Source organism: Callithrix jacchus, chromosome 9 (genome assembly GCF_049354715.1).
Source record: "Callithrix jacchus isolate 240 chromosome 9, calJac240_pri, whole genome shotgun sequence".
NCBI lineage: Eukaryota > Metazoa > Chordata > Mammalia > Primates > Cebidae > Callithrix > Callithrix jacchus.
Window position 1 is genome coordinate 19,575,608 of NC_133510.1, and position 14,488 is coordinate 19,590,095.

General features: G+C 49.7%; 1 protein-coding gene across 2 annotated transcripts in view; it reads right to left on the reverse strand.

Annotated features, from left to right (window-relative positions):
* VWF (von Willebrand factor) overlaps window positions 1-14,488 on the reverse strand; it is a 170,843-nt gene that overhangs the window by 9,940 nt on the left and 146,415 nt on the right. For both annotated transcript variants that reach the window (XM_002752243.7, XM_009003456.5), the window contains exons 43-47: window positions 10,372-10,521; window positions 6,610-6,720; window positions 4,239-4,419; window positions 3,174-3,214; window positions 2,536-2,652 (exon numbers count right to left, since the gene is read on the reverse strand). In XM_002752243.7, the coding sequence (XP_002752289.4) occupies window positions 2,536-2,652; window positions 3,174-3,214; window positions 4,239-4,419; window positions 6,610-6,720; window positions 10,372-10,521 (600 nt within the window). The remainder of the gene's footprint in view (window positions 1-2,535; window positions 2,653-3,173; window positions 3,215-4,238; window positions 4,420-6,609; window positions 6,721-10,371; window positions 10,522-14,488) is intronic.

Here is a 14,488-nt window from a genome sequence, read left to right on the forward strand (position 1 = left end):
AGGCAAGGTTGGCGAGGAGAGAGCATGGAAGTGAATGGAGGAAACGGCCCGCCCTGCCGCACTTCTGCTGCCCGGCAGGGCCAGACCACGGCTGCACACGATGAACAAGACTTGCTTGGGCACTGCTGGATTTCCTGGGTGCTGCTGGCTGGGGGTATGTGTTCCACAGGCCTCTGCGCATGGAGAGGGCAGAGCTGCCGTCTGGGTTTTCCCCAGAACATTCGATCACTGCAAGAAACATCCTTCTCAGGAGCAGCCCCTTCCTCCTCCTGTTGAGCCAAGTTCCCAGTCAGTCCCGGAGTCCACTTGTTTAGGGCTGAGCAGCCAATTAGTCCTGCCTTCCTCACCCGGTGGTCCTCCTAAAACTGCCTTGCACACCCCACATGGCCCCTTTCCATGCATTGCATCGGCTGTTCACAGCCCCCCCCCCCCCCCCCCCCCCCCCGCCTTCCCTTTTCGTCCTGGCTTCTGGCTGTCCCTCATTCATTCACCATGCCCTTCCCTGGAAGGTCTATTCGACATTAACCCATTCATTGCTGTAGGTCCGCTCAGGGTCACCCTCCTCCGGGACGCCTTTCCAGGGTTCCACCGCAGGGTGGCCTCTCCGCCTCATGCTCTCCTGGAGGGGTCAGCTGTCAAGCCTTATCTCATCAGCACAAACCACTTGTGCGGAAGCACTTTAGTAGGAGCATTGTCTCCCCTGGGAGGCAACAGAAGACTCATATCTCCGGCACTGCTGGCACTTCAGCCAGATGTGGGCAGTTCAAGCTGACCTACCTGGACTTAATTCATTACACCTACCCCTGCCCCCAGGAGGTGTCCCAGAGACCCTTTATGGCAGAGGAGGTACTAAGACCAGCAGAGGATGCTGAGCTAGAACGGAATCAGCAGAGGCTGACTTCAGCAAGTCCTGAGAGATGCATAGAGGCGGGGTGAATCTAAGGGATCTCAAGAGAGAGGAGGCAGCTGCACTCCCCTGGGGAGATACCAGAATTTTGAAGGAAAAGAAGAAGACACAAGCCAAATTGGGCCATGGATTTTTGAATATTTGGAAACCTACACCTGGGACTGAATTCTAAAACTGGATTTCTCCAGACACGGAGGAAGCGGCTGTGGCTCCCTCTGAACACCAGAGGGCGCCGCAGGAAGTGAGGGGGCTGGTCCTCCCCAGGCCGGTATTGGGGTGGGCCTCCCACTGTCTCCTGGCTGCCTTGACCGGACTTGGAGGGACATGCCATGAAAAAGGGAAGCCACACAACTCCAGGCAGCATTGTTTCATTCCACATGGAAGTGCAGATCTGTTCTAGGAGGGCTGTTACACAATACTCACAAGCACACACCCGTGCACACAACTGAGCCCAAACCCTAAAACATCAACTGGGATTTAAAAAAAATAAGCAAAAGCAAAAACACGTACTTAGCTTCTTCCTAATTAAGAAACGCTCTCTCTGAACCATTCTCTCAGGAACAGCTGTGTCTCCTGCAGACCCATCCACTCCATACATCAGTTACTAAGCCTGTACTTTGAGCATACCTCTAAGTGCCATGAAGAACACAGACACAGAACACCTGTCCCTTGTCCTCAACAGTGTAAAACGTACCTGCACGACCTCCTGGCCCCCACCCCTCCCCTCTGGCCACCGTGCTGCCTGATTATAAGGGGCTCCTCCCCCACCTTGCTGGAGCCCCCCACGGCCTCACAGAGCTGAGAGAGACAAGCACTTCCCTGTAACCTCTGAAAGCCGTCATCATAGTTCATGCATCTAGCTCACAAGAAACTCCCTGATCAACGGCATTTTCTAAAACAGCAGAAGCCCCACATACAGAAGGGGGCTTGAGGAAGAGGCCAAGACCCCCTCCTGAGCTGCAGGCCCTGCCCTCCCTCCATGGGGCTCAAAACTTCCCAGTGAGGTGGGACTAAAAGTCACAACTGAAACCATGGAATGCCAGTTTCATCTCCCAAACTAGACACGTTGAGTCCACCTCTCAGAACCACCTGGAGGAAGTATTCAGAACAAGCATCATCAGCACGGCCTGGCAAAAACAGGGTGAAATATTTGAAACCACCTAAATGTCCCATCATAATAGTTCAGTTGTATACATGAGGCACATCCATCCAAAGGAATACTGTGCAAGCCTTACACATAGGAGTTGTCTGATAAATATTTGTTGACTAATTTTTAATATTTTCAAAGATTGGTAGTGATGTTTCTTAAGATATATACAAAGGGATACAGAACTGTAAACAGTATCATAGGCCTGGCAAATCATGTGTTCATGTTGAAAACTCAGGAAGAAAATTGTGTTTATGTTGAAAACTCAGGAAGAAAAACTCTTTACAACTTATAAAACGAAAATTGTAATTATTTCTGAGGCATGCGATTTGGGTGGGTGACTTTTAGTCTCCTCTTTATTATTGTCAAATATTATTTATAATCTGGAAATTATGAAATATTTATTTATTTAAAGACCCCAGTGAGGTCCCACCACCCGGGTCCCAGTCCATGCCCTCGGTCCCCATCAAGCCTGTCTTACCAGGGGGCAGGGCTTGCAAGTGGTCTTCCTGCACTCCAGCTGGAATCCAGAGGCGGCCCCCGCCTCCACGATGCAGTGGCAGGCCGTGCACACATCCACCATCACACTCTTCCCGGGCTGGAACCAGAGGCATGAGGGTCAGGCTGCCCCAGCATCCCCTGACCCACATCCCCATCTCATTCCCATAAGTCATCTCCTGCCCACCCACCCACAGCTCCCATGAGCCATCACTGCGGCTCCTCCTGTCTCTGTGGCCCACTGCCTTCCTGTCCTCCCATCTCCAGTACTGAGATGGTAAGAGTGAGAACTTCCACGCCAAAGACGCAGACCAGGCAGTGGTGGAGGGGACAGACTGAAATGTGCACAATGACCTCAGAGCACTTCTCTGTGCACAGAAGAAACGCCCAGGAGCCTGAGGTGGGGACCAGGAAGTGAGTATGAGACAGGCCTGGAGAACTGGAAAGATGGTCCTAGCCTGGGCTCCAGGGTGCCAGGGATGTCCTGCAGGCAGTGGGAAACAGGTTAGGTCTCCCCGGTTTCTTTCATTTCTGCTTTAAAATGACTGGCCTGCTACCCTTCCCGCAGCACCCCCTTCCCTGTCCCCACCATTTGCTCTGGAGAAGAGGGCAGCAGCTCACCCCGATGATTGTGCCATTGAGCATGCAGGCCTCCATGGGCTCTGGGGGAGAGAGAAGTGCAGAGTAAGCGTGGGCAGAACACGCCCTGGTGAGAATGGCAAGTGGCTGCTCTCTCTGGGGCTCCTCTCCCTGTCTGGGCCTCCCTCCTGTATCTGCTGGCCCTTTCTCCCACCCCACACCCCAGTGCCGGGGGTCCTACTGCTGGAGCCCACGGCAGCCTCCCTTCCCCACGCAGCCCACAGTGAGAAGAGCTCCATACGTTCTCCAAGCAACAGTTCTTGCTTATGTGAATTTACATTTAAGGGATGGGATGAATGGGAGGATGTTTGGGTTTATGAAAGAATGAAATGCTACTCGTAAAATTTTCAGTTTCAAGAATTCAGTGACTGGGCACAGTGGCTCAAGCCTGTAAACCCAGCACTTTGGGAGGTCAACGTGGACAGATCACTTGAGGTCAGGGGTTTGAGACCAGCCTGGCCAACACAGCGAAACCCCATCTCTACTAGAAATACAAAAGTTAGCCAGGCATAGTGGCACATGCCTGTAATCCCAGCTACTGCGGAGGCTGAGGCAGGAAAATCGCTTGAACCCAGGAGGCAGAGATTGTAGTGAGCCAAAATCGCACTACTGCACTCGAGCTTATTCAGAGATAGTGCCACCCACTCCAGAATGAGAATCCGCTTTGAATAGATAAATAAATAAATAAAATTCAGAGCAGGATGGCAGGGAGAACTGGTTTTTTTTGTTGTTGCCGTTCGTTTGCTGACAGGGTCGGGGTGGCAAGTTGAACGCCTTCCCATAGGTGAGCCGTCACAGCATACAAAGGTGGTCTCCAAATCAGAGGAGCCTAGGGTCAAATCCCAGTCCTGCCATGCAGTGACCTTCAGGAAATTCCCACGGTTTTCTCATTTTGTTTGCTTTCTCATAAAAGCATTAGGAGGAGATGGGAAGATTTCGGTCCTATCCATTTCCCTAAGTCGCTAAAAAGGCAAGGAATTCAGGAGCCAAAGGTAGAAGGAGAGGCATAAAGGTGGAGCCCAGTCCCACCCGGCCTGCCTGCCTTACCACAGCGACAGCGGGGGCAGCATTCCGAGGTCTTACAGCTCAGCTGGAAGCCCGGGGGGCAGAAAGGGACCTCCAGCTGGGGGCAGGAGACGTTCCTTTGCTGCACGAAGACCTCCTCCTTCACTCGGACACACTCATTGATGAGGCAGGGGTTCTCCAGGGAGGCCCAGCGGGAGCCGACCTGCAGAGCACCAGAGTTAGTCCAGAAGGCTGGGGCAGGGCTGGGGCCCAGGGGCCCCATGGGAACGTGCTCTTCTCTTAGAGAGTTGGTTTGGACCCTGGATGTGGGGCATGGCTTAACATGTAAGCCCTACCACAGAGTAGGGCCCACCGAGGGGATGAACGGGGCTCATCCGGCTGGGCGCCAATCAAAGAGTCTGGGTCAAAATCACCTGACTGAGTTTGCACCCAGGCAGGCACCCTGGGCAGCCAGGGGACTCGCCCTCCCTTTCTCAGCATTAATTTGAGCTGAGCTCAGACACTCTGACCGAGAAGCAGTAGCATGGGCCATCACAGGAAGGTACAGAGGGAAAGCTCAACCCCCTTCCCAGCCTGGTGCCACTTCCCATGATAGGGGGAGACGGAGCTGGCAGAAGCCTGGCAAGGCTGGCCCAAGACCCCTACAGCCCTGCAATCTTCCATGAAGAGTCTGGGGCTGCATGTGGGTAGCCTGACCTCAGGGTTGTCACCATGGGCAAAAAGCACTGAAAGGACCCAAGACCATGCTTCAGAAAAGTCGCCAGGGGATCTCCCCTGGAAAATGTCTCTCCAAGTGCCCTCTGTGTTGGCCAACACCAGATATGTAACTAGGAGCACTCTGCCGCCACCTCAGGCCCGAACCCACTTCTCTTGGCACCTGCTTATTTCTTCTCCTTCCAGATGAGGTACAGAAAATGCCCAACGCTTGCAGACATTCTCTTCACCTCCCACTTCTGACTCCCTGCTGCCAAACCTTCTCGCTGCAGGCCCGATCCCACCCTCCACACCTCTCCCTCCTCTGATTACTCACTCACTGAGCCTTGGCCATGGGCCCATTAAGAGGACCCATTGCCACCACCCCCGCTGACCCCTGACATAGTTCAGCAGCAAGACCATTGCCAACACCCAAGTCTTTTGGGTAAGACAGAGTCTCGAGGCAGAGGAGAGAAGCCCAGATCACCTTATGCTTTGCCAACACTGATGAGGGGCAGGGCAGGGTGAGTCTTGAAGGGAGATGAGAGATGGGGAAAGGGGCAGGGATACTGAGTGCAAAGGGACTGCCTCTCAGCCCCACCAGGATGGGGCAGCCTCTGATCTGAGCTGGACCTTGGCCCTGGCACATGGGGGCAGAAGCACTAAAAGGTGGGGTGGGAGAAACACAAGGAAGGGAACCCACAGGCAACTCTGACTAGAGGGGCAGGTGGAAACCCACCTGGAAAAGCCCAGTGAGTCATTCATTCTGTTATCACTGGGGAAGAGGAAGGCAATAGGCCTGGGTAGGAGATGGGAAAGGCTCAGGACAAGACAGCAGACCCTTGGCTGTCTAAAGGAAGCGCATTGGCCTTGCTGGGGGAGACAGAGGGAAGGCCCATATGGGTAGCTCACCTCTTCCCAACTCCCAAGGCTGCCAGGACTTGGCACTACCCACCTTATCCTTCTGACCAGACTGAAAGGACTGTGGTTCTCCTAGCATTGGACTAAAATCCCAAAAGATGGAATCCTCTGTGTTTAAGAAAATGGCCTGGTGAGTGTCAGAGTCTAAGAGCAGCTGGCGGCACACAGGGGACAGTTCAACTGCTCTGTTAGAAGAAGGGATTGGCAGGGGTGGTGGGCCAAGCAGGAGAGGACGAGAGTGGGGTGATGGGGGGCTGGCAACATGCCCCAACCAGACCTTCAGAAATAGCTGAGGGACTGTGAGAACAGAAATATTGTTTCCTTTTCTGGGTCTAAAGTTTTCCACCTCCCTAAAACCACCAGGGAGGTTTCAATGGAAATCAGTGAAAATGTCTGGGGACTCTGCCTGGTCCACTCTCAGTGTGGTCCAGAGCAGTACTTGCAGCCTCTGGCACTTTGGAGGGATGGTGAGGCCATCCCAAAACCAACCACTCAGGTGACACAGCACCTCAGATCCACGGGTGAATGAGAGAGCATGAATCCCCCTGGGAGGGCCCTGGGCTTCTCCCAAAATCTACAAAATGGGAAGCCTGAGGTAGTCTTAACTAGTTCCTAAGGGGAAGGGTCATCCCAGCTGGCATCTGGATAACACCAACAGCTGGGTAAAACGCCCTATGGGGAGAGCAAAGGGCAGGGAATGAGATGAAACCAAGATGAATGCTGGTCCCTGGAGTGGCCCCAGTCTGCCCTCCTCCCCCTCCCCAGGGCCTGGACCTACACTCTTCCAGGAAGACTGGGAGTCCCCCCGACGTGAGCCCGTCACCACCTCACAGGCAGATGGCAGACACCTTCCACAGCACTCGCCTTCGTGCAGAACATAAGTGAAGCCCTGGAGAAGCAGAGAAAAACAGAGTAAGGACAGGCCAGCAGCAAAGATGCAGGGGCTCTTCCCTACGCCTCCTGCATACTGAGACCTGGGGTTCTGCTGAGAGACGGCTGCTCTGGACATTTTCATCTCTGTTGCCAACCAGCCTCAGCACCATGTCAAGAAGCAGCAAACGCTGGGTCACTAAACAAAGTCTTATGTCAGCTGCAGAGATATAATTCTGCCCCCGAAAGATCGCACTTTGAGAGAGAATGTGATCCAGTCCCTGGGAGTGTTGAAGACAGCCCAGAGTTCACCTAGCAGCAGCTTACTAACCTGGCCCTTATCGTGGCCAACTCTAGGGCCCTTCACTGACCGGAGAGAACATTCAGGATGACTGGGATCCAGTCTCTGCTCTCACAGGGCTAGCCTCCCATACGACATGAACACTTGATTCCAATACTGCTCATCAATGTGCAGAGTTGCTTCCCCAAGAGGTTACTTGACATTTACCTAGTAACTTATAGGGTATGGTGTTCTTTACAAAAGAAAAGTGAGATGACAGAGCAACAGACAAAGCCTCCCCAGAAAGCATGCCAGGGAGAGCAGCATCCTGGGAGTTTGTCAGCCCATCTTGTCTCTAAAAGGTCCTCCAATCTGGCCAAAGCATCAGGAACATGGACTGAAACCCTCCTCTGAAAAGTCTACACAAAGAACAGTCAAAGCAGTGACAGTGTGTTTGTCCCAGGAGCCAAGAGAAAAGAACCCAGGACTAAGCTCCATCGTGGAGCTGCATTCTTGAGGAGTAACCACAGCTGTTCGGGACGAGTGTGGACAACAGCCGGCTCTGCTCCCCGTGTACACTCCCAAGCAGAGTTAAATCTGAAGATGCACACAATACATGTGCCTCTCTCTGGAAGGGCTCAACACTCCCGAGACTTGGCTCAACCCCTCCCAGTCTCCACGAGACCTCCTGACATCCCTGCCCACCTCCCAGTGTGCACTGAGCTCTCTCCAGCCTTTCACCAGCCAAGATTCTAGATACCATGGAGGAGACAACAAATTAGGATGAGTCAAGCTACACACCCTCCACGATACAGCGGAACATACACAAGCTACACACCCTCCACGATACAGCAGAACATACACAAGCTACACACCCTCCACGATACAGTGGAACATACACAAGCTACACACCCTCCACGATACAGCAGAACATACACAAGCTACACACCCTCCACGATACAGAACATACACAAGCTACACACCCTCCACGATACGGCAGAACATACACAAGCTACACACCCTCCACGATACAGAACATACACAAGCTACACACCCTCCACGATACGGCAGAACATACACAAGCTACACACCCTCCACGATACAGAACATACACAAGCTACACACCCTCCACGATACGGCAGAACATACACAAGCTACACACCCTCCACGATACGGCAGAACATACACAAGCTACACACCCTCCACGATACGGCAGAACATACTCAAGCTACACACCCTCCACGATACGGCAGAACATACTCAAGCTACACACCCTCCACGATACGGCAGAACATACACAAGCTACACACCCTCCACGATACAGCAGAACATACACAAGCTACACACCCTCCACGATACAGCAGAACATACACAAGCTACACACCCTTCACAATACAGCAGAACAAACTCAAGCTACACACCCTCCACGATACAGCAGAACATACAAATGCCATTAAAGAGAGAAACGAGGAAACAAGGTCTCAGGGGCATCAGAAACAAAGGCTCAAAGAACACAGAAGAGAGTAATTAATACCTTTAGGGATCTGTCAGTCACTGTCGCACACCTCTCTAGAAGGCTGAGTGATGGAGATTTGCATAGTATTTTTGTTTCCTCTTGCCTCTGACCATGTACAAACAGTGTCAATATTACGGATGGCTCCCAGGCCAGATGCCTGTTCCAGCCCCACTAGCTTCTCACACTCAGACACCCTTAGCCATGCCTCCAAATTTCCGTCTAAGTTTCCCTAGAGCAATCACATGGTCAAGAGTTCTAGGCACGTTTCCTCCTCCACTCCCGCCATGACCTCCGTACTCATCGTCTTTTTGAAACTGCCCTGAGCTTCACTGCCTCTACACAACTAGCATTACACCCCAAGACCTGAAGTTCCCCCAGTAGGTGACTGGACCAAAGCGTGAACTGGACAGTGGACCTGATCCAAGGGCTGAGCTGGGCCTGTCAACTTTCCTCTTGAAGCGGATCCATGCAACACAAAGACTAAGATAGATTGGACAGGGATGAACTGTGGATCTGAAAAGCCACAGTTGAAGTGAAACCTGACAAAGCTGTGTGCAAACGAAATGTATGAGAAAGCAAACTTGTGCATAGAGGAAGGCTGGCCCGCAGCGAGGAGCTGGAGCGGATGGACGGAAATACCGGCTCTTAGGACAAATGGAGAGAAACGCTGTAGGACTGCGGTGCCCATCTACAAATCCTGCATTTCATGTCTGAGAGATACTCCTGTGTCTTTTCTTCAAATCCCCTTTTATTGTAGCTAGCCCGAATGGGTTCTATTCTTTGTGAGCAAAACTCCCCATTGAAACATGAAATATATTGGGTGTCAATTTTCTAAAAATGAACTCTAAACAGCACTCTCCCTATTTGACAGCAAGTTATTTCCCTGGCCTCAGGTGGCCTGTGAGAGGAGATGAAAACCAAAGCTTTTCCAAAACTTAGCGTTTTCCAAAGGAGCACCCGGATACCACAGCAGCATCCTCTCCCAAAGGTACTGAGCAACTCTTCTCACTCTCAGTACCCAAATGCAGGTAGAACAGCAGGTGAAGGGCCTGGACTCTCTCCTTTCTGGATTTGCCCCCAGGCCCTCCTCTGTCATCAAACCATTCACCTCCAAAACACCATCAGGAGCTCTGTCTTCACCCCCGTTGATATTTGCAAAAGCAACCACAAGATATAAGTGCTTGCCTGCCCTGGCACCTCTTCTCCTAACGTCATTCTCTGCTGATAATAATGTAGTTATCACAATCGCCTTAAACCAGCAAACAGAATTTGACCCACAATCCTCCCTGCAGACTGTTGCTACCTTTTTCTCGGGTCTGATCGGTCTTAAACGTGCAAGAATAGGGCGCTCCAGCACACACAGGAGCCTCAGGGGCAGCCACCACAAACCGGATTTGGGGAACACGGATGATGTTTCCCACATCTCAGATTATAAACACAGCCTGAAAATCAACACTCTATATGGAAACACCAGAGCGCGCTGAAACCAGGACAATCCCAGGAAATTCAGAGCATACATTCGTTGGAGGAACAGGCGAAGGTGAAACACGAGAGTGGAAGAAAAAGGAAAAAAATCAAGTCCTCTTTTCTAGGCATTTAGTCTTCTCCATGTCTCTGCTCAAACGTACTCTGCCAGTCCTTTAGAATAAGGCCGTACAACAGACATGACCGTTAGCCAAGGCCTGAACCACAGAAGGATGACAAAGAAACCCTTTGCTCATGCATTTTCTTCTTGTCCAGACCTAGCCCCCTCCTTCTTCCTCATCCCTGGCCTTGAACCAGAGGTCACTAAAGAACCTTTCTTACCCTTCCTGAGATGCCCTCCTCTACTTTCCTGCCCTGATGGCTCTGCCCAGCCCCTCTGCCCCACTCACCGACCGACAACTGTCCTCACAGGGCTTCTGGGAGCACTGGGCCACGCGGAGGCCCATCACGGCATCCTCCATGTCGGTGCAGGTGCACACATCGCAGCCCTCCTCCCAGAACTGGCCCACAGGGTAGATGGTGCCTCGGTGAACACACACCTGTAGACATAAGTTTTCATGAGTGAACTCACTCGGTTCATCGAAACAAGCGGTCAGTTAGCACCTGCTACATGGAAGCCGCCCTAGGTGCTGAGAAGGTGGCATTAATAAAACCAAATGTGGTCTCTGCCCACATGCAGGGCTGCTTATGGAGCAGATTTCATCCTCTTCCCTTCCCTCCCCACCAGCCTTAGAAAAGCCATCCCCAGTCTACTCTGGAGTGGCCCCTTGTGAGGTCTTCTTGGTCCGCAGACTGGAACACAACACACTGGCTGCGTTGGTCTTGCTTCATCCCTGCCTTAACTGCACTTTACTCCTTCCTACGTCACAAAGAAGCTGCACCCAGATTCCCAGACCCAGTTATGTCCTTGAACTTGGAGCCCCTCTTCATCTAGCCCTCTGCTCACTTAGGAGCAAATTGGGCAGGGGCTATGAATGTGTGCCCCCCTGCCCACAAATGACTAGGAACATAACGAGCAAAGACTCTGGGACACAGAGCATGGGCTACGTCTGGGAGACGAGGGGTCCTATTTGGAAGAACCATAGGCTCTAGGAGAGATGTGGGAGAAGAGATTACAAACATTGGTTGAAAAGGAAATGTGGACGGCTGGGCGCGGTGGCTCATGCCTATAATCCCAGCACTTTGGGAGGCCGAGGCGGGTGGATCACGAGGTCAAGAGATCGAGACCATCCTGGTCAACAAGGTGAAACCCCATCTCTACTAAAAATACAAAAATTAGCTGGGCATGGTGGTGCGCGCCTATAGTCCCAGCTACTCGGGAGGCTGAGGCAGGAGAATTGCTTGAACCCAGAAGGCAGAGGTTGTGGTGAGCCGAGATCGTGCCATTGCACTCCAGCCTGGGTAACAACAGCGAAACTCCATCTCAAAAAAAAAAAAAAAGAAAGAAAGAAAGGGAAATGTGGAAAGTCTGGGATGTACACCACAGACAGTGCTCGGACATCGTTTGGTTAGAACGAGGAGCTAAGGAAGCTGCTTGATCAGGGGACTTAATGTCAGTTTTGAAATTAATCCCAAGTATTCTCTCCAAAGCTATGCAAAATAGGTCTCCACCCTGCGAATGTCATAGTAGCAATTCAAACATTTTGAAACCATTATCATGTATCTTCTCAGTCTTCTAGTTTCTGTATAATGAACTTATTGAATGAGACCCCTCATTCTATTAAAGGGCCTGCAGGAAAGTGTTACCATCCCCATAGAGAAGAATTGTTCAGCAATACTTGGCAAAAGTAAATGTGTATTTACCATTTGACCCAGAATCTCACTTCTAGGAATCTATCCCAAAGACACACTGGCAAGACCACAAAATGACAGTTGCATATGACTGTTTGTAATTAGTAACAGCAAAAGGCTGACGCTACTCAAATGTCCACCAATAGGGGACTTGTCGAAAGAAACTACGGTGCTGCCATGCACTGGAGTACTACGCAGCTGTAAGAAAGACTGAGGCCGATCTCTACACACCAATATAGAATAATCTCCATCAAATATTGTTAAATGAGGAAAGAACGGTTTAAAATATAATTCATAATATACTTCCTTTCTATGAGAAATGGGAAAAAAACGTACATTTATAAAATTCAGTTATATTTCAAAAAGAAAAAACACTAATAAAAATGATAATGGCTGGGCACGGTGGCTCAGGCCTACAATCCCAGCACTCTGGGAGGCTGAAGCAGGCAGATTGCTTGAGCTCAGGCATTCCAGACCAGCCTGGGCAACAGGATGAAACCTTGTCTCTACAAAAAAATGCAAAAATTAGCCCAATGTGGTGGCACACGCCTGTAGTCCCAGCTACTCAGGATCTGAGGTGAGAGCATCATCTGAGCTTAGGGGTGAAACCTGCAGAGATATAATTCTGCCCCCGAGAATTTAAAAGAAGTAAGAAGAAATACCTAAAAATGGAAAACAAATTGAAATATCTCATTAACTAGGTATCAAGTTAGTGGCACAATCATACAGGGAAAATAATTATTTCAAATGACTTCAAAACCTAGTATTTACACTATATATTCCCCACTGAGGTTTTATGACAAGACAAACTGAAAGGAAATTGTAAACAACTCTCAGTATTCATAAAGTACTGGTAGTAATATTAACACTATTATTTTTGAAACTATTACAGGTATATTGTAAGAGAAAGCAAGTAATTAGTTAATCATGTAGGAAACCAGAACTTTCAGCTTAGAAGAGAAGTGATACAAGCAAAAAAATCAAAGAAGGGAAGCCCTGTAATTAAATTTGAATTGGAAATACGAACTTCCAAGTCTTTATCCTCCCTTAATGTATGCATTTCTAAGCTCTGTTCACCAAGAAGGTCTGAAGGCAATGGCAATCCAAGAGCCATAAATGTTCCCGGCCCCCAGATAATACTGCCTAAACACCACTTCTACTGAAAAGTAGAGGGACTTTTGTCACAATGGCAGACCCAAGGACTAGGGCAGGAAATGCCGAGGGTGAGCCTGGCAAGCCCTTACTGTTTAAGAAAGCTAGAAAGCTGTGAAAGACTAATGCGGCCATGCCAACAGGCTGCAGAGCTGACTTCAAGGAGCCCTCATTTGCTCCAGGGAGGACAACTCGAATATCAAAAAAATAAATAAATAAAGTTTACAATGAATCAACACACATCAAATACGTAAGCATCCATGAGTTCATAATGATGCTAAAAAAAAAAACAAAAAAATCTCTTTGGCTGTCCTTGATAGTTGCTGGGGCATCAGCTCACAGCTCTGAAAACTGGGAAAGAAAAAAGTCAAGCACTTATTCAGCTTTATCTACATTAATTTTATTTCAGGATAACTGGAAGCAGTTAGGAGACAGTTCCTTCTTGTGGAAGAATTCCAGTTAATAAATGCAATAAGTATGACAGAAGGAGAGAAAAGTCACAATTTTGAAACTCCTAACAACATACTAAATCTTATACAACACCTATAAATATTAACACTATAAACTAAATTGTTGAAGGGGTAAACTTCATGATGCAGAAATAGATTGACTTCATCTGAACCCATAATCAGTCTTGTCTTTGGAAGTGGGAAAGCCAAGTCATTGCGTGCCTCTGGGTGTGATGTGCACGGCACCCTTGATCAGGTATTCTTGCCTCCCCACTGCAATTATATTGACCTTGAATATAATTGAGTCCCCTGTGTCTAACTTCTGGTTTACTGGAAATACGGGGGATAGAGGAACACGTTATGCAATACCATGAGGTAGCTGCTAGTCAAATCCAGGAGCTTCCCCAACAAATCAAAGGCATAAAAATGGGTAGTGGCATTACTATGGATGAAAAAGGGAAACATTAATAGAAGAATGGCAAGGTGGGAGGGGTGGGCAGGAAGATGAGGAGAACAGAGACATAAGAAAGAAACAGCAGCAGCAGTAGACTCGGTCCCACTTCTCCAGAAACTGCATGCTTAGAACCCCTGAGCTGGAAGTGCATCCAGAGGAGAACAGAGGTCTTCAGCATTCCAGACAAATAAAGATCTGTTCCGGCCCCAACAGGCTCCAAGGAAAGAGGACTGCAGCTTCTCTGGCACTCTCGTCGGGGCTTCCCTCAGTGCAGCAGCTCTGACTATGTTCAGGTCTTCCTGCTGCAGTTCTGGTTCATTTCAGCACTCACGCTGCCACTTTCACACCCTTCACCTCCCACCCCACCAATTAGATCTTTAGTGATAGCTCTTCTTAGTGGTTCTTTCCCCTATTAGACTGCTATTTGCATTGAAAATCTGTACTGTTTGTTGACACTTAATTTTATTCAGTTTATAGACTATTGTCATATACACTAATAAGAGCACACATCGGCACCTCATCTTAACATTTCTCCCATAGCACCTAACACAGCACCCATTCTGTTAGAACGTAGTAATTGCTTAGTAAATATCAGATGGGTAGATGGATAGATGAATGGATGGGTGGATAGATAGATAAACTGACAGCAATAAATAAATG